The sequence below is a fragment of the Mirounga angustirostris genome, unplaced genomic scaffold (assembly GCF_029215605.1).
Source record: "Mirounga angustirostris isolate CCGP_5_RB_7025 unplaced genomic scaffold, mMirAng1.0.hap1 SCAF_17, whole genome shotgun sequence".
In the NCBI taxonomy this organism is placed as follows: Eukaryota; Metazoa; Chordata; class Mammalia; order Carnivora; family Phocidae; genus Mirounga; species Mirounga angustirostris.
The window spans coordinates 56201277-56227676 of record NW_026991725.1 but is presented as its reverse complement, the minus strand read 5'-3'; the positions used below and the strand labels follow the sequence as shown (position 1 = coordinate 56227676).

Here is a 26400-nt window from a genome sequence, read left to right as displayed (position 1 = left end):
TTCCTAAACAGTCTGAGGGCTTTTCTCCGTTGGCGTCCACATTCGGGCACTTCCATAGCCACCCATTCACCCTTCAGGGGTCCTCGACGCCCTCCACGCAGTTAATTAAGTGACGGACGCAGTAACCAAGGCGACCGCTTGATTGACAGGCATGAATGCGAACCAACTTCCGGAAGCTCCCGTCTGGGCCCGCCCGGCGCGTGGCCGGTGACCCAATGAGAGAACTGGAAACGCCAAAGGGGGCGGCGACGGGGCAGCCTAGGTTGTGGCGGTTCCCCGGTGGTTGCGCGTTGAGGGCTGAGGCGTTTTCGAGCATTTGGACGATGCCGTGACGCAGCATCGCGATAGCGTTGACAGCGTGAGCGCACCCCTGTGGAGGGAGGCTTTCGGTCGCGGAGGTGGCGCGTCAAGGAGACAGGTTGCTATTTGAGGGTGCTCCCTCGGAGCCCTTCATTGAGTGGGGGAGGGGCGGCGGACGCCGAGCGGTCCCCGTCTGCGCTTGCGCGGGCGCCTCCGCTGACCCGGCCTACACGCACGCGCATGCCCGCTGCGCGCAGAGCCGCGGTGGCCGGCGGCATTGCGCGTGCGCGCTGAGGAGCCCGCTGAGGAGCGGCGCTGGCGGACGTCGGGCGAACGGCCCGTGACGTCGTGAGGAGCGCTTTAAAGTGCGGGCTGGGCCGGGCGTCTGAGGGTCTGGCTGGGAGTCGGGTCGGTCTTCTGTAGCGGCCCTTCGCGGCATGAGGCGCTGCCGGCGCCCTTGCTCCGTGGGACGTGGAGAAGGTGGAGGAGGAGAAATCCCTGTTGCCGCCACCGCTGCATGACCCGCCGCCCCTGAGGCCCGACCCCGCGCCCGTTCCCTCGACGCCCCCCCCCCGCCGTGTCCCCCGGTCTCGCATGGGGGCCTGGCGCTGAGGAACCCCATTTCTCCGGGGGCGCCGGGGCGCGTCCTCCGAGAGCCATGCCCGGCCGCCCCTCCCGCCCCGGAGGACCCTAGAGCAGCGTCGTGGGGGCCATGGCGGCCGCCAGCGGTTACACGGACCTGCGTGAGAAGCTCAAGTCCATGACGTCCCGGGATAACTATAAGGCGGGCAGCCGAGAGGCAGCGGCCGCCGCCGCCGCAGCCGTAGCCGCCGCCGCCGCTGCCGCCGCCGCCGCCGAGCCTTACCCGGTGTCGGGGGCTAAGCGCAAGTACCAGGAGGACTCGGACCCCGAGCGCAGCGACTACGAGGAGCAGCAGCTGCAGAAGGAGGAGGAGGCGCGCAAGGTGAAGAGCGGCATTCGCCAGATGCGTCTCTTCAGCCAGGACGAGTGCGCCAAGATCGAGGCCCGCATCGACGAGGTGGTGTCTCGCGCCGAGAAGGGCCTGTACAACGAGCACACGGTGGACCGGGCCCCGCTGCGCAACAAGTACTTCTTCGGCGAGGGCTACACGTACGGCGCCCAGCTGCAGAAGCGCGGGCCTGGCCAGGAGCGCCTCTACCCGCCGGGCGACGTGGACGAGATCCCCGAGTGGGTGCACCAGCTGGTGATCCAGAAGCTGGTGGAGCACCGCGTCATCCCCGAGGGCTTCGTCAACAGCGCCGTCATCAACGATTATCAGCCCGGCGGCTGCATCGTGTCTCACGTGGACCCCATCCACATCTTCGAGCGCCCCATCGTGTCCGTGTCCTTCTTCAGCGACTCCGCGCTCTGCTTCGGCTGCAAGTTCCAGTTCAAGCCTATCCGGGTGTCGGAACCTGTGCTTTCTCTGCCGGTGCGCCGGGGAAGCGTGACTGTGCTCAGGTAACCCACCTGGGAGGAGGGGGCGCCCCTGCATCCTGCTGCCTTAGCTGCCCGCCCTCACCCAGGAGGCGGCAGCAAGTAGGAGCTCGCGCTAGGCAGTTCTGACCCATGATTCTGGTCTCGGTGGGGGGAGGGGGAAAGGGGTCTGTGTTTAAAACGCGTGTAGTAAGAAAGTAGGGAGGGGTCAGGGAACCAATCTAGAATTTTGTGTCCCGAGGGCAGGTTTGGCGTGATCACACACGCTTGACTAAGAATTGATACAAAGGCATCTTTCTAGAAGGCTGAGATTTTAGGAGTCTGTTTTCTGTGTGTGATTTTAGCAAGTCACTTTTCCGTTTCTGGGTCTCTGTTTCCAAATCTGTGTTTTTAAAAAAGTAAGTTGAACTCTTTATCTGAGAGTCTTTCCAACTCAGCCATTTTCGTGTTTTTGTTTGTTATTTTAAACGGAAGGCGTGTAAGGATTTCTTAACTGAGAAAATATGGAGGAAGGTCCCTGAGAGTATTTAATAGATACGCATTCTCTCTTCCCGACACTTCCCAGGGAGTGACTTCCCTGGAATTGAACAGATTAGTGGTTGAGGCAGAAATAGAGTGTAGCGGACTCTGAAAATTCAGCCCCTGTTGGCTACAGAAGAGCCTGTTGGCCCTTCGTAAAAATGTGTTACCTGTTACCAGGACCGTATGAAACCAAATAAAGCAGATCTTTTTACCTGGTATTTGACTTTGTAATTGCGTCAGCCGCAGAATTTAGGTTCTTGGCCTGTTTGGGTCCCAGATCCTGCTGAGAACTCGCTCAGTACCTTGGCCCCAAGAAGATTTTCTGCTGAAACACCTTTGTTTATATGAAGTAGAAAACTTACTAGGAGGCTGCCTCCTTCCAGCCCTAGAACAAGTAACCTAGCACTGTACTTCAGTAACCTCCAAAACCTCTTAGGAGCTCTAGAATGCAGCTGCACAGAGCGGCTTGCTTGACCACCGAGTTCTAGTATAGGATCAGAACATGCTGAGTTTTTGTGAACAGCTTAACCTCTGAAGTCCATGCCATGGGCCCTGGTCCTGGGGAGAAGCGGGGTCCTTAATATGAACTCTCTTCATATGAGGCAGGTCATCGATCTCATTTGAGTTTAACAGCTAAGGCTGCTTCTGTATCTGGGAGTGGCAGCAGAGCCTTGTGATACCCCAAGGTCTTGGGAAGTCAGTGGTAGCCGAAACAGTACTTTGGCTTCCTTATGCATCTGAAACTTAGACGGCCACTTATCTGTCAGGTGCCCCTTTGTCATTTGGGCTTCCAAGCTTACCCTCGGATCTAAGTGGTGCTCCCAGATTGAGGTCGTAGTAGAGTCCTTTAAGATGGGATTTCCAGGGCAGACCCTCACAAGTGGCTTGCTGTGTAAGGCAGTTTGGTGTCTGACTTCGTTGAAGGGCTCTTGATCCTAAAAGGATCTCACACAAAGGCCGTTTAGTCTCTTAAAGGGAATATTAATTTTCCACATAGTCACAGGTCTATAAGGTTGTCATGAGGTCTAGCAGTGGTTGGGTGTGTAATGGGTGATCATAAGAGGCAGTTTGTGACTTTGAGGCTTTCCCTCCCACCAGCGCGCGCACCCCCCCCCCACCTCCCCCATCCCCCACCTCGCCGTGTTGAAGAGCAGAAGTTTCAAGTTCATAAAATGCAGGTCTGTTAGTGATCAACAGGATTGCATCATCAGGAAAATTCTCTTCATCTTTTCCTTGGAATAGTACAGTCCTAAAGCTTTCCCAGTTCTTTCCAACTCCTGGATTCTGACTTGGCTGTGGAGTTAATGTGGGAGGCTCAGCCGTGTCCTGAAAAAGTGCTGCCCTAGGCTTTGACTCTAGTTTGGCTGTCATTTGCTTTGGGACCTTGTGGGCATTCTCTGAGCTCGCTTTCCCATCTGTAAAGTGGGGGTGATGCCAACTTCCAAAACCTGTTAGAACTAATGGTGGTGATTTGGTGTTTTATACAGAGCCTGGCACGGGGTCGGCGCTTAAATGGGTATTTGTTTTCATACACAACCCATTTAATGATCCCTTGATCTCTTGTTGGGGAAGGGGCTAGGGATTTGATGGAGCGTGCATGGTGGCTCTTCCCTTCATAGAGTTCACAGCCTAGTGGAAGCCACAGACGGTTAGAGCCCAGGAAAATAACTGCAGGAATACTTTGAAGGTGGGGGGACCCTTTTTGGAGTGTTAGAAATTTTTAGGAGGAAATAAGGTAGAACTTGAAGGGTGACTAGAAGTTAGCCAGGCAACGAAGTTAGCAGTGAGAACACAGAAGCTTTGGTGGCAGTAGCAGTGAGTAGCCATGGGTGGGGGGTGGCAGGTAGATGCTGACTTGAGACTGATGGAATTCGTTTTTAGTTCTCAGATTCAACCTGGACCTGAAGTAGAGATTCTGGCGAGGCATGCCGTGGAAAAGCACTAGATCAGATCTTACCCGTAGTAGTACTATTGACATTTTGGGCTGGCTGATTCTTTGTTTTGTAAGGGCTGTTCTGTGCATTGTAGAATGTTTAGCAGCATCCCTGGTCTTTGTCCACTAAATAGCAGTTTCACCTTTATGGTGACCAAAAATGTGTCCAAATATTGCCAGATATCCCAGGGCGGGGCTGCAAAAATCATTCCAGTGGAGAGCCACTGCTCTAGGGTTCTGGATGCCCCCACTAATTTTAATCTTCTAGCCCCTGCTCACTTAGTACCCTCAGTTTACTTCGTATGCAGGTGGGTGAACACCTGCCTGTTAGTAGTGCCTCTCTTTAAGTGCTGCTTGGACTCTTCCCCAAGCTGGTCAGAGGGGATGCTTTCTTTCACTTACCGGTATGTATCCCAGCCCGGAAGTGATGAGCTGTAAATTTGCAGATTGGAAGACCAGGGCTGGTGAAAATAGTGGTTCTCTGAAGGTGGGGAGGGTTTTCAGTAATTCTCATGTGACTCAGACATCAGTTGTTAGCAGTGGAGTCTATACCCGTTCCAAGGCTAGATGGCAGGAATACTGTTTTATATTTAATAGTTGTCAGTGTAGACATTAGTATGTGGCAAACATTGACTCAGCAGTATCCAAATGTGGGCATTTAGAGCAGTGCCTCACAGACCCTTCTGGAAGTGCTTTAAAGGTCTTTCCAAATCCAGTGTTTTTTCTTGTTGTTGTGTGTGTAACCTTCCCATGTTGAGCCCAGTTGGTCCCCTCTTAATGCTGTAGTCCAGGGAAATAAGTATCTTTTTACCTTCACTTCATATTCCTTCTTTCCACATTCCTTCTGTTCTCTGTAGGGTGACTGGGCAGATTAAAACACATTTTAGTTGGATTAATTAGAATAATTACCTCAAGAGTAATTGCTTACTTGCTGCTCCTTTTAATCACTGCTACGTGGTCTGTGGTTGTGGTGGCCACATGCCCAGAGACCCAGGCCTTAGCCACCTGTCTGGAAATGACTGTTACTACCCAGCCATGGGACACGCAGAGGTGAGCGCAGCCTGTAACTTCTAGGTAATAACTGATACTGGGTGGAGTGGGCATCTCTGTCCGTTCTGGGTTAAGGGCTGATCTTGTTCAGCTGTTTGAAAGCAAAATTTAGCTTTCTGGCTTAAAATAGTTGGGAAAGTAGGGCAGATAGGTCCTGGGCCACATCTCTTGTGTGCAGTCTTCTGATTCCATGGGAGGGGGAGGAACCTCAGGATGAAGTCAGGGCTGTGCGTTCTCGGGAGGAGCTCTGGGCCAAGGGGATTGGCTGGACTGGGGTTCTGCCAGGCCTAACAAGAAGGCAGAAGCAGCAAAGGAAAGGAAGCTAGCAGGTGAACCATGGTCTTAATCATAACGCTCAGAGCAAGCAGAAAGTAAATAGGCCATACAAATTTCAGGGCTGGCTGGCCATTTTTGCCTGGGCAGTTGGTGTGCAGCCATCACTGAGATACGGTGCTAGCCCTCTGGGGGCACGGGCTCATCTTTGCAGACTTCTTCCTTGGGGGTGGTGGGTATTGAATGTCCTTTCCTCAGGCTAGCGAGGTGCTCAGGATAGATTGGACCTTGTCACCAAAAAATACAGATGGGCTTTTCTCTCTACTCATTACCTATCCCCTCTCCCAACGAAAAAAACAAAAACCAGTATAACATAGATACTGAAATCAAGAGTTTGATAAGAGGGGTGCCGGGGTGGCTCAGTTGGTTAAGTGACTGCCTTTGGCTCAGTTCATGATCCCAGGGTGCTGGGATCGAGTCCCACATCTGGCTTCTTGCTCAGCGGGGATCCTGCTTCTCCCTCTCCCGCTACCTGCTACTCCTGCTTGTGCTCTCTCTGTCAAATAAATAAATAAAAATTCTTAAAAAAAAAAAAGTTTGATTAGGGTTCCAGTGTCACCACTTTAGATGTTTGGCCTTGGGTAAGTAACTTAATCTCTCTGGGCCTTAGTTTTCCTCCGCAAAATGGGCTATTGATGGCATAGAGTTGTTATCGAAGATGGAATTTCTTTCACACTGTTGAATGCTTGAAGTTTAGGTAAAAGAGGTCTCTGGAGATGAGCTGCTTTCTGTGCTTAGCTACTCTCTAATTATACCTTGATGTGTAGAGAATTGGGACTTGGAGCAGGTTGACCTTCCTTCTGTATTCATAAAGTCCCAGGACTTCTCATAAAGTTAGGCCATGTGTCATCTTGGAAGGTTGGGTCTAATGAGTGTGAGCTCACCGTCCCACCCCTGTGCCCAGGTGGCTGGCCTGCTGTTCCCCAAAGCCTAAGTTTCTTAGTCCTGTAGGCCCATTAGAGGCATGAGGCAGGCTCATGGGGGCTGCCCAGAGCAGGTAGCTGTAGCCGAAGGGAGGCTGTTAGGCAGTCTTGGTGATCTTGGCCGGTCCCTCCACCTCTGGTTCTGTTCTGTCCTGGGCAGGGCACAGAGTGGATGGGGAATGGTGGCTGTCTTGGAAATGTGCCTTAACACTGTCTCCAAGACTATCCCCTAGAGGAGAGATGTACAGTCCTGCACAGTCCCTTAGAGTTTTTCAGACTCTTCATTTAACCTGCACCTAATCCTCTGAGGAAGGATTTGCTTTGAGATCTGTTTTGTAGATGTAGAAACAGAACAGTGAAGCTCAACACACATTTCATTTAGTGTCCACTGAATGCAGAGATGAATAGTCTTTGCAGCACTTTGTCTTGCAGGGAAAACACAATTTCCACAAGGCCAAACATAGTAGTAGAGGGGGGTGGGTGGGTGGGTGGGTGGGTGGTGTGGGGGAAACCCAGCCTGGGGGATTTGAGGAAAGCTTCCCTGGGGAGAAGAAAGACTCTTAAGAGTCACTGAAAGCCGGCGCCTGGGTGGCTCAGTTGGTTAAGCGACTGCCTTCGGCTCAGGTCATGATCCTGGAGTCCCGGGATCGAGTCCCGCATCGGGCTCCCTGCTCAGTGGAGAGCCTGCTTCTGCCTCTCTCTCTGCCTGCCTCTCTGCCTACTTGTGCTTTCTCTCTGTGTGTCAAATAAATAAAAAAATCTTAAAAAAAAAAAAGAGTCACTGAAAGCCATAGTGCTAGTGGGTGACAGAGCCAGGTCCTGTCACTCTTGATGTTTGTGGCGTGCTGGTCACTGCTACGTGGGGTGGGGGGGACTTGAAAGGACTCAGCCCAGGCAGGGAGCAGGAGGCTGACCAGCATGAAGTATTTCCTCTTCTCCCTTCCCTGTGAAAACAAAGAGCAGGAGGCACTGGAACTTTTCTTCATGCCAAGGGTAGGGCTGGACCCAGGGCATATTAAGTTTCAAGCTGGCAGACTGTGACTTTCAGACAGTTTCTCTTGTAGTAAGTAGGTTTCTTAGCAGTAAATAATCCTCTGTGGTCTCTGCTGGAGATTTTCTGTTGAAGTTTAGCCAGAAGAGCTTCCCTTGGCCAGGACTTAGAGCCTCCTGCTCCCAGAGAAGCCTGAGATACTGAGGAGGGGTCAGTGGGCTATGTCACAGCTGCCAGGAAGTTCTAGAAGACCAGTACTGATGAGCTGTTCAAGTGTGTTCAGTGCCACGGCCATTTCTGGGGGTCCATGTGGTCTTACCTCCACATTAGTTCTTCTGAGGCCTGGGCTCTGGCAGAATTCTGGAGCCCTTTGGGAGGTGGGGGCAGTTAAGGTTTGACAGACGTCTGGGTTTATTCTTTCTTCTTTTTTTTTCCTTAAGATTTTATTTATTCATTTGACAGAGATAGACACAGCGAGAGAGGGAACACAAGCAGGGGGAGTGGGAGAGGGAGAAGCAGGCTTCCTGCGGAGCAGGGAGCCCGATGCGGAGCTCGATCCCAGGACCCTGGGATCATGACCTGAGCCGAAGGCACATGCTTAACGACTGAGCCACCCAGGCGCCCCTGGGTTTATTCTTTCTGCATTAAGGGAAGTGGTTCCTTGTTGAAGATGGGAGGTGAGGGCGGAGGTGCCTATAGCCATGTCAAACCGATTAATACTTGTAACAGTAGGAAAGGTTGCCTGGGGCTAGTACTACAGGTTCGGGCCTTAGAAACGTGCCTTGGGGGGCACCTGGGTGGCTCAGTCATTGGGCGTCTGCCTTTGGCTCAGGTCTGGATCCCAGGGTCTTGGGATCGAGCCCTGCATCTGGCTCCCTGCTCTGCGGAAAGCCTGCTTCTCCCTCCCCCACTCCCCCTGCTTTGTTCCCTCTCTCGCTGTGTCTGTCCCTTTCAAATAAATAAATTCTTTAAAAAAAAAAAAAGTGCCTTGGATTACCTTTGGGAATTGGACTTAGCTCTTTGGGGGAAGTCCTGTGTTTATACAGGACTGTCTTGCACCCCACACCTGCATTCTCCCATTGTGGAGTGACAAGAGCCTAGAAGGGGCTCTGGAATTGGCCCTGGGAATGGGGCCCATGAGGCCTCTTTGCTGGCAGATGCCTGCAAGAGGAACCCAGATCACATTTCCTTGGCAGGTACTGAAACCCAAATCTGTAGCTTGACCCGCGGTGGTCCAGGGCCCTCTGGCTTCTGTCCTGTGCTTAGTAAATGGGAATGCTCTGTCAGGCACACTGTATTATTATCTAACTTAATTCTCACAAAAGCCCTACAGGTTCCAGGGGTGCTAATCATGTAGTCATAGAACTCTAATTCTGCCTACAAGGGAAGAGACAGTGTCCCCCTTTTTAAAATCTTATCATTGGTGCACCTGGGTGGCTCAGTAGGTTAAGTGTCTGACTCTTGGTATCAGCTCAGGTTATGATCTCAGGGTTGTGAGATCGAGCTCTGTGTTGGACTCTGCTCAGTGCAGTCTGCTTGGGATTCTCTCTATCTGCTGCCCCCCCCCCTCTTGTGCATCCGTGTGCGTGGTGTCTGTCTCTCTCAAATAAATACAAAACCTTATTGTTAGTGGTCATAAAGGAATACGTAAGTTGTGAAGCATAACAAAGTGAACACTCCAAACCTACTACTGTCCTTATTACAGATGAAGAAACAGGTTTAGGCCCCCAGCAAATGACTTCCCTAAGGTCGCGACGCTAGTAGGCGACAAAACTCGGGTTCTCACTCAGGTCTCTTCCAACTCAGAGCTCTTATCTCTGTGTGACATTTCTCACTGTAGGTCTACAGATACGAATACGTGTTATTTGAGAAAAGTTTCTTTGGTCAGTGCTCCATTAAAGAAAAAGATTCTTTTGCTGTAGTAATTCTCAGATCCCTTAATATAGTCATGCTTTTTTAAAGTCTTCAATATTTTCCACATTGATTTGGTTGTGGACATTTGTCCATAGTCTCTTCTAGGACTGATGTTCCCAGAGAAAACTGAAAACCTCTGGTCTAGGAGCAGCTCAGAGAGGAAATCTTTAAAATAAAGGTTCTGGGGTTGCCTGGGTGGATCAGTTGGCTAAGGGTCTGCCTTCGGCTCAGGTCATGATCCCAGAGTCCTGGGATTGAGTCCCACATCAGGCTCCTTGCTCGGCAGGGAGCCTGCTTCTCCCTTTGCCTGCCGCTCCCTCTGCTTGCCACTCACCCTGCTTGTGTGTGCGTGCATGCTCGCCTGAGTGGTGTGTGTGTCTCTCAGAAATAAAAATCTTTTAAAAATGGTAATAAAATAAAGGTTCTGTCTCTCCCACCTTGGCCTCAAATCAGAGGGGTTTCTCTCTTGGACTTCCTATTTTTTATTTGTCTTGCTTCTAGTTCTTGCCCACATTGGGGCAGCCTGGCCATTTTGAGGCGTTCCTCCCAGGCCTGCAGTGTTTCTAACGGTCACATGGGTGTCTTTGTAGCTGTCCTTGAGAAGGGAGCTGATGAGCAGCTGTGGAGAGGAAGATTTGTGGTCCAGGGGTGGCCAGGGAAAAGCTGAGCAAGACAAGGCTGAGGTGTTCGCCTCCCACTGCGCCTGTGGCTGAACCTGTGTCTGGCTGTGTAGAGCCCTGCCTTGGCTCAGTGGAGGAACTTGGGGTGCGAGTACCTCTTGGGTGCCATGCTCCTGGTGAGGGCATGTGAGGAGGCTCAGGATGCTGAGTTTGCTTCCAGAGTTTCAGATCGGAAAGATGTTAGCTGTGAAGAGGACAGTCATCTACCCACATTCATTGGTCTAAGCAGTTTTTTAAATTGTGTAACTTGATGAAAATAAATAGATATTTGAGTGTGATGGGAATTCTTAAAATAGCCCAAACACAGCTGTCTTCAAGATTTTTGGATCCCCCCAAATGGAGGTTTTTGAAGGCTTGTTTTCAAGTAGACAAATTGAACGTTGCAGCCTTAGTTCTCTCTGGTGACTCAGGGCTGTCAGTGTCTGCCTTGGCTTTCTCTTCGTGCTGAAGGGGGGCGGGGGCAGGGAAGGAAGAAGAGGAGGAGATGCAGTTCTTGTCTTCTTACCAAGGTCTGGCCTCAGTCACTCTGGCTGCCTGCAGAGTGACTAAAGGTGTACCTTCTTCGGGGCCCTGTAAAAGAAGGGCTCTTGGCTTGTGTGGAGAGATTGCTGCTGTGGTTTCTGCCTTCAAGCCTGCCTTTGCCTCATCCCAGGTTTTTTCCTTGAGTGGAGCATCCTAGAGCTTCACAGGTGATTTCCCTTTCCATGTAGGTCCTTGAACCTCTCAAAATAACAGGGCAGAGGTGGCCTTAAGACCTGGACCATATTTCTCTCTCTTTACCCTGTAGGAACTTTGGTTGTCTGTTCACTTTCCAAGCTCATATGCTCTGTGTTTATTTTCAGTGGATATGCTGCTGATGAAATCACTCACTGCATACGGCCTCAGGACATCAAGGAGCGCAGAGCGGTCATCATCCTCAGGAAGTAAGTGCCCCGGTGTCTGGCACCTGCAGGACTGTCTGGAGATGTAGGTCTGGATTCCCTTAGAACTTGGCTCTTCTGTATCAATAGCATAGCAGCATGAAGCCTGGGAGAGGAAAAGCCTATCAGGTCTCATACTTTTTGATTTTAATTCTTTGAGGAAAAAGCTGTTTTGTTTTTTCTTCATTGGAAAATTAAGTTCTGTGTCTGTTTAGGGAGTTGGGGGCTGAGCCAAAGCACATGCTCCCAGTGTTCATGGACACAGTCTTGAGACAAGGTTTGGGGACCCCTCTTCCAGACCTTCCCTCCCCCTCTCTTTCCCCATCTCTTTGGTTCTGATTTGTCACATGTGATCTTGCTGATTATTTTTAGACGGCGCCTTAGCAGCCTGCTTTAAAAACGCCTGGGTTTTCACTTCTGGGAGGAGCAGGGAGTGAGAAGAGGAAACGAAGGTGGGAGGTTAGGCTGCAGTGTTCAGCAGTGGCATAGCTTGTGGCCGTCTCTCCTCACTGGCCAGGGAGTCAGGGATGTACTGACCGACATCACCAGACCTGGCCTCTTCGGCACTTCTGGTTTTCTGCTCATGGAGTGAATGGACTGAGCCAAACAGATGCTGGGTCAAGACAAGCTTGTCTTTAACCATCTGAGCCACCCAGGTGCCCAAGACAAGCTTGTCTTTAGAGTGGAGTCCCAAGAGGCTAGATGATTGTCCAGGGTCGTATAGATGTCGGGAGAGCAGAACCAGTGCCTGGACTCCTCCCCCCCACCCCTAGGCTGGAACACAATGTCCTATAGCTTGCCCTCTTTTCTTTTTCTTTTTTCTTTTTTTTATTTAAATAAACATTATTTTTAGAATAGCTTTAGATTTACAGAAAATTGTAAAGATAGTACAGTTTCCATGTACTGGGCATACCACTTCCCTGATCTTAATGTCTTAATATTAATAAGATATGTTTGTTACAGTTAAGAAAGCAATATTGATACATTATTATTAACTTAAGTCAGTATTTATGCACTTTTCCTTAGTCTCTTCTAACATACTTACTCTGTTCCAGGACCCCACATTAAGTGTAGTTGTGACCGTTTTTCAGACTTGCCTTATTCATGATAACACTTAAGTGGTCAGGTATTTTGTAGAGTATCTCTCCATTGGAATTTGACATTTTTCTCATGGTTCTACTGGGGTTTGGGGTTTGCGGGAAGAAGACCACAGAGGTAAAGCCCCCTTCAGTCCTATCCAGGGCACAGGATTTCTCACTGTTGATGTTGACCATGAACACCTGGCTGAGCTTGTGTGTGTTGGTTACCTTCTGCACTCTAAAGTTACTATTTCCCCTGCCTTAGGAAGGAAGTAGCTGTGTTTGTGGGTTACCTTCTGCAGGCTAAAGTTACTCTTCCTGCCTTAGGAGGGAAGTTGCTATGTGCAGCCCACGCATAAGGAGTGGGGAGTCACCACCCAAGTTATTTGGAATTCTTCTACAAAGACATTTTGTTTCTTCTTCATTTGTGTATTTTTCTTTAGTTGTTTACTTAACATCAGTATGGATTTATGGGGTATTTGTTTTATGCTCCAGTTATTCCAGCTTTGGCCATTAGGAGTTCTCTCTTCTTTTTTTAAGTACATCCTTATTTTTGGCTTGCCATCTTTTTAACTTCAGTCTGTAACTTGAGCATCTTGGCCTTTTGGGTCCAGAACTCCAAAATTATGTGGTGGATGAAATCTCTTTGGCATGGCTCTGCCACTTTGTCAAGTCAAAACTTGGAGTGTCTGTTGTACCTGCATAGAATGGAAATGCTAGAAACCTGAAGGACAGTCCTGGTGTGCAGGCTGAGCACCAGGCACATGTGGGAGCTGAGACAGGGGTCCATTTAGGAGCTGGCAGCGTCTCACCTCTAGCCTAAGAATATTCCCAGAATTCATCAGAAGAAGGGTTTTTATCTGCCTTTCTACTTTCTTTTCCTGTGGTTCCCAGCACAGGCCAAAACCCAGAACACGGAAGTGATACAGCCCAGAGTGTAGCTCCCTTCTGGCCTCTTCTCCCCAGTCCTTTCTTCCTGGGCTATACTGGCACTTCCAACTTAACCAAGGCCAAGTGGCCCACCTAGGCCAGGAGCTTGGAGAGGAGCGCCTAGAGGGATATAAAACCAGAGCAGCAGCTTCCCAGGTGCCCGGCAAGCCTCTCAAAATAGCTTATCCCAGGGAAATCTTGACTGGAGGCACAAATGAAGTGGCCAAAGCTGGAGGAGTGTCAGGTCATTCTTCCAGCTATTTCCTTCCTCTTCAATGGTGGCTCCCTTACTTGACTTCCCAGGCTGGCTGGGTCGGATGCTTCTCAGTGGAGCTAGGAGCCTACACTGTTACCCAGGTCCCCCTAGAAGCTCTTTGGCCAGCCAGGCTCTGACCTTGGAGAATGACTGTTGGTAGGTAACTGATGCTCTTTGACCTTTTGACTTGAATGGGCCCAGGAGCCAACCACAGACTGGGCTAGAGAACAGAAGCACAGAGCTTTGGTATGAGGGGGCTGGAGAGGAGTGGGAAGATGGCCCTCAGCCAGTAGTGCCCAGCTGTAGGGAGACAACTCAGGTTACCAGATGAGAGGCCCAGGATAAAAGCCCTTGTTGGGCTTTGCCTGTCCATCCAGCCTAGCCTTTTGGCGTTTTCCTTGTTGTCTTGTACTCCACACTTACATTAAAGTACTTGCAGCTCCGAGTGTGATCCATGGACTTGCATCCTTGCAGCAGTGTAGCCTCTGTTGGGAATGTTTTCCCATCTAACATGTTCATCTTATCCTCCACATCCTACCCTGCAAATGACCCACATACATACAGCGAAAGTTGGTTGACTTAGTTATCCGTCAAGGCTCAGGTGTTGACCGTTTTGACTCGCGAAAAGCATCACACACATACTTGTAGCCTTCTCAGTATACTCCCTCCCCCTTTAGATTGTTATATATAGTGTATATTTGCCATTGTGAATTTCCAAATCTGCATTCTGTGGGGGCGGGGACCCTGTTCAGTCAGGCCCAGGCCCAGCATTGAGGCCTGGCCCAGAGGAGGTATCAGAGGAGGACAACACAGGTGAATGAGGAGCAGCTCCAGAGTAGCTGTATGGACTTGTCTTGGAAAAGGACAAGCTGGTGACAGGATGAAAAAGGGAGCATCCTGGCCCAGGCACTGCCCAGACATCAAGGATGTGGCCTTGACAGGTACCTGGCTGACTTGCTTGCTGGTGAGGCTGCATCTGGACGGGTGGAATCTAGGCATTGAGCCTGGCCCTGCTCCTCATAGGCAGAGGGGATGGAGCCAGTCCTGCCTTCTCTTAAGTTTGGATAAAAATTGTACAGGCTGGGCGCCTGGGTGGCTCAGTTGGTTAAGCGACTGCCTTCGGCTCAGGTCATGATCCTGGAGTCCCGGGATCGAGTCCCGCATCGGGCTCCCTGCTCGGCAGGGAGCCTGCTTCTCCCTCTGACCCTCCCCCCTCTCATGTGCTCTCTGTCTCTCTCATTCTCTCTGTCTCAAATAAATAAAATCTTTAAAAAAAAAAAAAATTGTACAGGCTGTTGTGGGAGGGCTTGGGTGGCTCTGTCACGAGCTCTGGTCAGTCAGAGCTAGGACTGTCCTTCCAAGCGCCTCATGGGGGGAAATGGGTGGGTGGCCACCAAGTGCTTTTTGATTCAACAGAATGTGGCACCTTTGAATGTGGTTAGTGCTGAGTCTTCATGTGTGTGGCACCATTGTGTCTTACAGGGAGGACTGGGAGGCTGGGAGTGACCACCTAAGAGTTTCCCCATGAGTGGAATCCTTGGGCTGCAGCTTAGTGTTATAATCTGTTTGGGGTCACAACCAGTAAATGGCTGAGTAAGACCTTGACCCTGGGTCTGCTGGTATGTAACAGGTGGGCATTTTGCATGCCAGAACAACACAAGCAGAGTAAACACTGTCTTAAAAGCACAAAGTGTATCTGCTGGAGCCCAGCAAACAACAACAGCAACAACAAACAAAAATTTAAAAATTACATCCAGCTTGGCGGGGGTTGGGGGTGGGTTCGGACAGGATTGGTAGATCTGGCTCCTGAGCTGGAAATTGCTGGCCAGGCAGAAATGGTAAGCCCAGGATGCCTGGGTGACTCAGTCGGTTAAGCGTCTGCCTTCGGCTCAGGTCATGATCCCGGGGTCCGGGGATCGAGTCCCGTATCGGGCTCCTTGCTACTCGGGGAGCCAGCTTCTCCTTCTGCCTCCCGTTCCCCCTGCTTGTGCTTACTCTCTGTCTCTCCGACAAATAAAATCTTAAAAATAATTAAATTAATTAAAAATTCTTAAAACCAAAAAACCGGTAAGCTCAAAGGCTAGAAGGCGTGAAGTGTAGAGGAGCTCTGTAGTTGAGGGGAGGTGTGGGAAGGAAGTCTTGGATCAACTCTTGATCATCAGGAGATGGCTTGTGGGCCTTCAGGGCCTTCAGTTGGCCAGGGCGTTCAATCCCTTGGTCTTCAGGAGGCACCCAGGGCTGCCCTAGGTCTGCCTACAAGATCTTGTATTCCTGCATGGCTAACCTCTCTAGTAGATAAAGTGGTTCAAGGCAGTGTTAATAGTCCATTTCTTTGCTTTGGTTAAGTGAGCTCAGCTTAGTGGGTTGAACTGGGAAGAGCAGCTAGAGGTTCATTTGCCAAATGTTAACCAAGGCTGGTGTGTGCCAGAAAGCAGTGGGGTGAGGGATTTGCATGAGAGAGACTTTGTAAGAGGCTGAGTTAAATGGCTTATTTGGTCCTTCAGACCAGGGGATTCCAAGGGGTCAGGGGGAGACTGTTCCTGAAAGCAGAGTAACCCAAGTATGAGGCTGTGTGTGTATGAGCAGAGGGTGAGAATGGAGGGTGCATTCTGGGCTTCATCCCTCGGGGGGGCAGGGGTGGCCAGCTCTTGGTTTCCCTGACTCGGCCTGAGACATTGCTTCTGTCTCCATGATTCTCGTCCCCTGGGCCGAGGATTAGCCTACCTTTGTTTCCTGGTCCAGTGAGTGTGTCCATGTGCATTTACCCTGCACAAGGAATGGGGGAGCAGTAAGACCACCTGGGGATGAAACTGGTTTAAGCTCCTGGCCTGGCTTTGCCCTGTCTTCACTGAAGACAAGTTGGTTACCTGAGCCCTGTGTTCTCACCTATAAATTGGGGCAGTGGTGGTGCTAGGGATGGTTAAATTCAAGAATGTCGTGCCTGCTTCTCCTAGTTCCTTCCTCCCCATACTTGTTCTCTGAATTTGATGAGTCGGGCAGGGGATGAGGAAGGCTGCTGTCCAGTCGAGGTAAGGTGTGAGTACAGGCACAGCGAGTGAGAGGAAAGCGAAACCTGGAGATAGGTTGTTCACTGGCCCAGGCCAAAGAAAGCAAGCTTGTTGTCTGGCCGCTTGGTGTCATGGAGGATATCAGTACCTTACCAGGCCTGAACGGGGGATTCCTAGGCACCCATGATGCTGGCCCTATTGTCTGGCTATCATCTGTGGAGCTCTGGGTTACAGGTATGTGGTACGACATGTTGGTAATCAGGCTGAACGAGTTGGAGAGGCCCTTGGGGCCTGGTTATCGTGCAGGCCTGGGTATGGAGGTCTTCTGGAAGCCCTGCTAGGACCATGGGCTTGGGGTGCCCTCTCTTTGGGCTATACCCCTCATGTGCTTTTCAGGCTCTCCTGAGACCGGTGTAGAAGCCTGCTACAGTCAGAACTGTCTTGCAGGCAGCGAGGTGGAGGGAGTTTGGTGGAAGCTGGGGAGTGGTGTCAGGAGGGGGGTGGGTAATGTTGCAGGAGAGACAACGGTACTGTCTGCGCGTTGTGGGAATCTGACACTCAGGTGCTGGAGCTTAGGCCTAGAGGCCTAGGTCACTCAGTAGATAAGGGGTGCTCAGACAGGCCTGCCGCACTGCTTCTCTGCTCCATCTTGAAAGTCAGGCTTTGCAAGCACAAGGGTGCTTGGTGTGAGGGTGGAGCCAGGAGTTGTGGGATGGTTGGCTCGAGGTGCAGACTGGTTCCTGGTCTGCCTGGACAGCAGTCTGCACTGTTGCAGAACAGAGAGCCCACCTGGGCTTCAGAGGCCATCATGGGATAGTAGCTGTGTGACTTAGGCCAGTGATTTGGTCTCCAGTATAGCATTGCTTTCCATCCTTACAGTGGAAATAATCCTCCTCAGCAGCTTCTCTGGAGGATTAGAGGATTCAGTGAGTGATAAAGGAACATGAGGAGAGCTCCTGGGATGGTCAACTCCCTCCCTTCACCCTCAGGTCACATGTTAATGTGTTAATATTAATGCTTAGTCATTCTCCCTTTGTTTTGGCTTCCCCAGGATCTGTGCCCAAACCCTGCTTTGTCCTGGGGGCTGTCCTGACACCGTGGGTGACCTCGCATACCTGGGGTGCCTTGTTGTAATCCCTGGATATTAACTAAGATCTGTGAGGCAGGTGTCTGTTCCTCTTGCCACCTAAGGAGGCCCAGGCCCAGCCCTTAGTGCTAGAACTTCCTGACTTCCAAGTTTATGAATCTGTTCGCTGAACCTTGAGGGGCCTAGCATGCTCCTTGGAAGTTAGCTGCCTTTTAAGAGGGGTGTTCTCAGAAATTAAGCTGTCAGTGGGCACTGGGTTTGGGATCTTGCTCTAGCCTGGCTTCCTGCAGCATGGTAGCTTTTTGGAAGTGGAGGGAGGGCAGGAACTTCTCTAGCTGTTCTGAGATGTACTTGTAATAGCCCCAGGGGATGTGTTAGGAGCACTTTGGGGACCCAGGGCTTATACTGCCCCCAAAGTGGGTACAAGAGACAGGGTTTTTAGTAGGGTCACCTCTGATCATCCCTTCTCTTGAGGGCTGCCTCCTGATGGCAGTGGAACTGTCTCGTGCAGAACACCCTTCCCCTCCTTCAGGTGGTTGGAGAGAAGTAGAGCCAGTCCGTGTCCTTGGCCTGTCTAGTCTCAGCTGGTCCCACCTGTCTACCTAGCCTCTCCAGCGGCCCTACCCCCATGATGGGGGGCCACCACCACTGCCCAGGCTGGCCGCTCAAGAAGGGCGGGGGGTGGAATCCCCTCCAGGGATCAGTATGTGCCAGCGCTCTGCCTGCGTGGCAGGATGTGCTCAATGTTTTGCAGCCCCAGAAGTGCCTGGGCCACCCAGGCTCTCCCTTGGTGGCTGTGCTCTTGGTTCTCTTGCCGTCTGTCAGTCATCCGAGGTAACAACTGCAGGCTGCCAGGTCCTGCCCGCCAGGGCTTCACTGGGGCTGCTTCGTCCTGCCGCATTTTTCCTGCCCTGAGTGTGTGCTCCTGGTACCTGTGCGGTCTTAGCATTGGCGTTAGCTCCACCGTGCTGGGGGGGGGCGGGCTGCGGCTTTCCTCCGTAAGTCTTCACAGCTTTGGAGGCCTCTCAGCCAAGCTTAACAGCTGATGTCTTGATGTCTTGCTTAGTCTGCTCTCCCGCCACCTGGACCTCTCAGCCAGGAAGGATTGGGGTGGGGGGATGAGGCCTGGCCTGGTAATGAAGAGGTCCTTGGGCTCCAGTGATTTCTAATTCCCACCCTTGTGTCTGGGTGTTGCTTAGCACCACCTCTTCCTGATACGCCTCTCAATCCTAGCCTTGAGGGGCGCCTGGGTGGCTCAGTCGGTTAAGTGTGTGCCTTCAGCTCAGGTCATCCTCTCAGGGTCCTGGAATTGTGTCTGGCTTCCTGCTCAGCAGGGAGTCTGCTTCTCTCCCTCCCTCTCCTCTTCACCTCCCTCCCCTCTTCCCCTCCCCCTCAAATAAATCTTTTTTAAAAATATTTTTTTAACTTTTTTTTTTTTTTAAGATTTTATTTTTGGGAGAGACAGAGAGAAACAGCAATTGTGAGCAGGGCAGAGGAAGTAGCAGATTCTCTGCCGAGCAGGGAGCCTGATGTGGGGCTCGATCCCAGGACCCTGGAATCATGACCTGAGCCGAAGGCAAATGCTTAACTGGCTGAGCCACCCAGGCACCCCCCCGCCAAAAATTCTAAAAACAACAAAAAAAACCTCCTAGCCTTGAAGGACACCATTGGATTTCTAGACCCTTAGAACTCAAAGAGGCCCTAGGACCAGCCACACTTCTTCCTACTTTGCTTAGGTGGAGAAATAGGCCCAGAAAAGGGTGGAAACTAGCTTGGATTCTAAGTGGCACCATTACGGCTGGATCTTCCTTTTGCTGCTAGGGAGGTCCTGGTTCCCTGAGCCTGGAGGGCCCAGAGTGGAGGCCGAGACTGGCAGGCCAGTCTGTACAGCTGACCATTCTGCTTCTTTGGCCATAAGGCCAAAGCAAACAGGCAGGGGAAGTTGCCCCGCTGGTCGCCCACCACTTTGGGCCTGAGGGTGTTAGAACTTTGGTTCCCAGCTAGAAGGCGCCCCCTGCTGGGTACATGAGAAAAACCCCTGCCCAGGGTCAGAGCCCTGGGTTACTGCTTGTCAGGCTTGGTTGGATTCTCACCTGGGCTTAAACCTTTCTCCCACGACTTCCAGGACCCGTAACCTTTGGGACCTAGTTTTCCCCATCTGTTTACAGCAGGTCAGCCAGTCGGGGGGGGAGGGGGTAGGTAGAGGGACCTGTGAGGTTTGCATGCAGTTGTTACCAAGAATACCATGTGGCTTAGGCCAGGGCAGCTCTCGGATTTCTCTCCTGCTGTCTTCCCTGCAGTGTTCTTGTGAGGTTGCTCTGCTCTGACCACAGCACCTTCCTCAGAACCAAGTGACTGTTTTGTGCATAGCTGGCTTTGGGAAGGGTGCCTTCAGGGCCTTCTGCCAGATGTGTCCCCATCACTCCCCACCCCAGGCTTCTCTCCTGCCCCTTGCTGCCTCCAGCCTGACTTGTCAGCCTTCTCTGTATCACACAAGAAGCCTCGGGGCTTTGAGGTTTCCCAGGCTAGCTTCCTCCTGGCCTGGCTTCATAAAGGACTCCGATCAATGGCCCTGGACTACCTCCCTGCTCACCTTCTCCCTCTCCCCCGTCCATACTTGCATGTTTTCCCTTCACTGGGCAGTGTGTTCCTTAAAACTCAATGCCTACTGTTCGGTGGGGATTTTGCCTTCAGAAGCCTTTTGGCCTTGACTTGGTTAGCATCCTGTAACCAGCAGAGGCTGCCAGGTGGCTGTGGTGGGATCAGAGCCAAGTGTGTGAATGTTGAGTTGGGCCTGGGCTTTCCTGGCTCTGCCACAGCCTTAGCATTCCCGTGTGAGAGAGTAGGAGAGTCTCTCTTCCCTTTTGTAGGCCTGGACCAGGGGAACCTTCTTTCCTGTCTTGATATTTCAGGAAGGATAAAGGCATCTGCTGGAGTATTATGGGGCCCTCAGTACTCTGGCAGGTGGAATAGAAGCCCCTGGAGAACCTCTGGGCCGAAGTAGGGTGAGTGGGGCTGCTTGTCCAGCTGAGAGAGAGCCCTGGATCTTGCCCCTGGTGCAGCAGATCCCTATCACTAGAGGTCTCCAAATAGAAATGTTCCTGTTCCTACTCCTAAGCCTCAACTTAAGAAGGTGGGTCTTTGCGAGTCAGCCAGACCTAGTTGAACCATGAGGAAACTGAGGCACAGAACAGAGACTGCTGGCTCCCCTCTCCCTGGCCAGAGAATTGGTCTCATGGGGCCCACACCCTCCCCAGAGGCCCACTGGTGACCCCACACATGTTTCCTTTGCAGGACGAGATTAGACGCACCCCGGTTGGAAACAAAGTCCCTGAGCAGCTCTGTGTTACCACCCAGCTATGCTTCAGATCGTCTGTCGGGAAACAACAGAGACCCTGCTCTGAAACCCAAGCGGTCCCATCGCAAGGCAGACCCTGATGCTGCCCACAGGTGCTCAGCTTAGGGACCTTCAACGACGGCCAGCAGAGCAGCCCCATGGCTGCAGGGTACAATGGGTGGGGGAAGCCTGGGGTGGGTGGTTCGGAGCCGGGCCTTGACTACCTTTCCAAGCCTTAACGTCTGCTGCCAGTCAGTGGCATTGGTGGCCATTCCCCCTAACCCGTCGCCAGTTGCCTGCACCCCCAGAGAGCGGGGCTTGAGACGAGATTTTGACAAGTGGGAAGGCTTTATGGGCTTCCTGTGACTTGCCTCGTTCAGTCCACCCAGACAAATACTCTTGTGGGTTATACTTATATGTTGGGAGGGAAGCTCGGGACATGGAAGATGGCAGACCAGGCACTCATTTCAGAAGGGTTGGGGAGGATTTCCGGGAAGTGTTTAAGCTGAGATGAGAAGGATGAGGAAAGCAGTACGTGAAGGCCCATCTAGGCAAGAGGTACTTGGGCTGAAGCTCTGAGGCTGGAAGAGCCTGCTGGTCAGGGGCTAGTGGAGTTTGTGAGCAGATGAGGGGTGGGCAGAGCGCGGGGACGGAAAAGAGGACTGAGAAGTGGAGGTGATGGCAGGACGGTGCAGGGCCTTGAGGCTGTGCTGGGGGTGGGAGGAGCCTCCTGTCCGGCCGCCTTGGCAGTGTTCTGGGGTACTGGACTCAGCCAGGCAGACCCCCCAGGGTAATTGGGAGGTGTTTTAAAGACTAGACATGGCCATTGCACTTAGTGGGCAAAGAGGTGATGCCAGTACATCCGCCATTGCTGCCCCTGCCGGAGAACGGCCGAGCTGGAGTGCGCCGGCCCACGACTGGTGAGGGACGCTTCCATCTACCCCTTCCCTTGCAGGCCTCGGATCCTGGAAATGGACAAGGAAGAGAACCGGCGTTCAGTGTTGCTGCCCACACACCGTCGGAGGAGTAGCTTCAGCTCCGAGAACTACTGGCGCAAGTCCTACGAGTCTGGGGAGGACTGCTCGGAGGCGGCAGGCAGCCCCGCCCGAAAGGTGAAGATGCGGAGGCACTGAGGCTTGCTGCGCCTCTTGGGAACTCTGGTTAATCCTCACGAGCTGCCCCCTCCTTCTGTTCATGTCGGTTTTTTGTTTTGTTTTGTTTTTCTTTGGTTTTTGTTTTTTGGTTTTGTTTTTTTTTTTTATCTTTACATTTTTTCCTCGGGTTTGTTGCCTGTTAAGGCTGAAGAACAGCATTGGCTGGGACCTGATTCTCAAGTTCTTGGTTTTCCTACAAAATGGAAAGGCTGTTGGCATCTATAGGGGACAGAAGCTCACGCTGGAGTGGCCAGTAGAGGTGGGGGGGGGGGTAGCTGTCCTCAAGTGGGGCTGTGTCAGACTGGGTTTATTTAAGAGCAACAAAGCATTTTGGTTAAGAAAATTCTTGTTTTGCTTTAAATGTAAATCTTCCTCCATGTTGTAAATGAAGTTCAGTCTTCTGCCCCTTCTCCTCCCTCCCCCATGTCTGCGTGCTAGGTTGAGGTCTCATGTTCCTTGTTGGCTCTGCAGGAGGCCTGCTGTCCTCCCACCTCTCACCCATTCTCCAGGCCCTGGAAGCTCACGCAAATACCCTCTTCCTCCTCCAGCAGAGTTGTTCAGGATGACTGGGTGGAGGTTTAAACAGTCCTCTGCCACCCCAAAGTTATTGGCTGAGCCCCTGGGCTTTCTCCATGCCCATTGGCCTGCTTTGCCCACAGGTCCCTGAGCTGCTGAGGGGCTGGCTACAGTGGTCCTGACCTTTCTTGCCAGGAGCACGCCTCTTTGCTGGGTTGCTTCTTTCAAGCATATGCGTGTGATTGTACGGAACAGTTAGACTTACCATGTTGGGGCAGTTTTAGGAATTGTTTCTAGCTAGAGGGACTGGTGTCCTTCCAAGTCTAGCATTTGGGGTATGGAAAATTGTTGTGGTGTGTGGTAGGGTTTTTGTTTTCTTTTGTTTTTGAGTTTTTATTTTTTCCTTTGGTCTCCTGACTTCTTCCTAACCCTTTCCTTTCTCCTACATTGGCCAGCGTGAGCCTTCTCTCCATGTCATCCCCATAGGAAGGTGCCTGTCTACTGCCTCTGTCTGCCTGTAGCATGCATCCAAGGCCAGAGCTCAGGGCTGCAGACTGGGTTGGCGCCTCCTCTGCTTCAGGGGCGTGGGAGCTGGGGAAGGGGTTTTGAAGAAGTGATAAAAGGAAGAAGATAAAGTTTTTGGCAGTTCCCATCTACTCAGATCCTTGAAGGTTGCAAAGTTTTGATGATCTAGATTCATTAGGAATGTCTCCTTGCCAGCCATGGCCGAGACCCAGGCCTGCTGAGAGCAGAGGCCTTCCCAGTCCCCAGGCTGCCACCACCCCAGGGGGCCTTGTCTTACAGAGGCCCAGGCCTGAGGCTGCAGAAATCTAGGGCAGCCACCATCAAGAAGCCCCTCTCAGGGCCCAGAACTCCTTTGCCAGCGTGGATTCAAGTCAGGACTGCATAACTAAAGCAGTTGCAGTTTTATTTTTTTTACAGCTTCTTTCCCAAAAATGATTTGTAGTTGTGTGTGCAGCACTTTGCCCTGATATGTGTGCTCTACAATAAAAACCAAATCTAATATATTTTGAAACAGTTGTCCAATACTGTTGTAAGAGAGGACTTGCCTTTGGTGCTTCCTTAATCCCGTTATTTTCTTAACTCTGAACCCAGGCTGGGGAGGCCAGACAGAGTTCATTGCCCACCAGGGAGGCCCTCCCGGGAGATGATAGGGCTGAGGGCCGAAGGTGAACTTGCCCTCTGCCTGCTGTGCTCTCACCCACTCCCAGGAGGATGGACCATGTGTCCAGGTGCCCAGGATGCCATGGGCCTACAGGAGCCAGGATCACACCCTGCTGAGTTTTCGAAGCCCTTCCCCCCGCTGGGCGTGATCAGACAGGCTATGTGCCAGTGAAGGAGGGACAGGGTGAGCAAAGTCAGGGAGAGCCTGGCCTTTGTAAAAGATAAGCAAGTGGTTTTGCTCATTAAACAAATTCTTGAGTTCCTACTATATTCTGGCTGAGCCCTCACTGTGGCTTCATCAGTGAGCAGAAGTCTTGTCCCTGTTTTCAAGATGTGTATACAGAGTTGTGGGGTACAGTTACACGTGTCAGGCAGATGTGTTTGTGTGGACTGGGGTTGGAGCCCAGAGGGTTTTTAGTCCCTCCAGGTCCCAAACCTGGCTGCCAGATTCTGGTCAGCTTGGGTTTGGAGTCTCCCTCACTGACTTCCAGTGCCCAAGCCAGTCTGGCCGATTCTTGCTGTGGAAACCTGGCAGCAAGTCACTTAACTGCCCATTTCAGAGAGGAGAAGAGAGAATCTAGAGGGAGCAAGTGACCGGCTAGGGCTCAGTCCTGGAAATTGGTGACAGGATATGAAGGGCAATGGGGGAGAGCCTACGTACGGTCTGTGGCTAGTTGGGCCTGCAGGGGTAGACTGGGTCACGGTTGCCCCCGAGAGGAGACACTGGAGCTGAAAGGGAAGGTAACTTGCTCAAAGTCCTCCAGACTCCATGGCAGGGGGGGGCACCTCCCACTCTGTGCCCAGGCCCCTGACTCAGGCATAGAATGGGGGGCTCCCATGGAGGGCTGGGGAGCTGCAGCTCTACAATAGCTGTGATGGAGTCACACCTGTGCTCTTCCTAATCCCAAAGAGGCCCTTTGCTCTGCAGGAATGAGAGACTGGAGAGGCTGGGGCAGGGGGCTCCAGCCCTGGTAGCTTCTGCTGCATCATTGGCTCCAGTCTCTGCCCAGCAGTTCAACAGCACCCCATCTCTGGACTAAACTAATTTTCTGAGTAGTCCCTAAGCCTGCGGGGGTTCTGTACCTGACTCCCTGAATCTGACTCTGCCCCCACCCCAGTCTTGCACCCAGTAGGTGCTCTAGCAACATCTGGCACTAGCCCTGCCTTCCTGGGGAGCCCATCCCGTTCCTCCGATCCTATTGGCTGGGGGAAGTTGAGGCCCAAAGTCCCCTTCATTCAAAAATAAGAGTGTCCTACTGTGTGCCAGGCTCTGCGCTGGGTGCTGAGGATACAAGACAGACCAGGTATAGGTCTCTCACACACAGCTGTTAAAATTGTGCCGGCGTAAAAGATGTGTAGCACAGAAATTACGAATAATAAAATACACAGGACACTCTTTGTTATTAAAGTTCTGTATAGCCAAGTGTTCTCACAGGATGCTTTTGTTGATCTTTTTGATAGATTCTTTTATTTGTAGCCTACCTGTGGTTGTAACTCAACCGTGATATGGCAAATGGAGTTGTATCCCATTGCTGATTATAGTTTTCCAGGGCTCCTGTAACAAATTACCACAAACTTGGTGGCTAAAACATCAGAAATTTATTTTCTCACAGTTTGGAGGTCTGAAATCCAAAATTACGATCGCTGGGCTGAGATGATGATCGAAACCATGCTCCTTCTGGAGGCTCTAGTCCTTGCCTCTGAAAGCTTCTGGTGGCTGTTGACGTTCCTTGATTGTGGCCCCATAACTCCTGTCTCTGCCTCCGTGGCCACATGGCTGCCTCTTCTGTGTGTACCAAGTCCCCTTCTGCTTGTCCCTCATAGGACACTAGTGATTGGATTTAGGGCCTACCAGGATGATCAAAAATAATCTGCCCATGTAACGATCTTTACTCACATCTGCAAAGTGGAAAAAAATGTTCAAATTCCAAGAATTAGGACCTGAAACCTTTGGGGGTCACTGTTGAGCCTGCTACACTACTCTTCTCTCGATAAGTCTGTCATTAAATCTGGTACATGGCCTACTGATTTCTCATCGTTGGAACAAACTATGTTAATTGGATTGAAATTTCTCAGCCTCAGCACTACTATTAAATTTAATCCGCATTATTTTCTCTACTGATTTCTTAAATCTAGACCTGTGCTGTCCAATATGGCAGCCACTGGACAGTTTGGCTGTTGAACACTTGAAATGTGGCTGGTTTGAATTGAGATGTGCTTTAAGTGTCAAATACACACTAGAATTTGAAGTTAGTATGAAAAAAAAGAATGTAAAATATATCCTTAGTTACTTTATATTGATTACGTGTTGAAATGACAATATTTTGGACATACTGGGTTAAATAAAATACACTTTAATTTCACCTGTTTCCTGTTACTGTTTCAAATCTGGCTACTCACAAATTTGAAATCACGTATGTGGTTTACATTCTGTTTCTATTGGATGGCACTGGTCTAGAAAATCAACAATAAATCCGGCCTGATCGGTGGCGTTTGCTGATTCCTGTGGTGTAAACACTCCCTTGGTGGCTGATTGAAAGCTGTCAACATAAGGTCACTGAACACAGAGTTGTGGAGAGGGGGACAGAAGCACATGGTTGTACAGGGTCTCCACCCCACAGATACCACAGATGGAAGGAATGAAAGCGTACAGACAGTAGCAAGACGGAACGTAGGAAGTGCTTAGTTTTGAACACTACCTTTGTTTTTAACATTTTAATTTTATATAATTTTCAAGAACATTTCATGAATTGCAAAATTCCTTAAAATTTGACAATTGGCTCTTGTGAGTAGCTTCTCATGGGCAGGTTTTGAGCAGAGGACG

General features: G+C 51.2%; 1 protein-coding gene across 1 annotated transcript; it reads left to right on the top strand.

Annotated features, from left to right (window-relative positions):
- The first annotated feature begins 231 nt into the window (after positions 1–231).
- On the top strand, positions 232–25939 carry ALKBH5 (alkB homolog 5, RNA demethylase). The gene is made up of 4 exons (XM_045889731.3): positions 232–1782; positions 10947–11027; positions 20679–20834; positions 21677–25939. Exons 1-4 carry the CDS (start codon positions 1013–1015, stop codon positions 21852–21854), a joined length of 1185 nt encoding a protein of 394 aa, XP_045745687.1. The 5' UTR covers positions 232–1012; the 3' UTR covers positions 21855–25939.
- Positions 25940–26400: the final 461 nt, after the last annotated feature.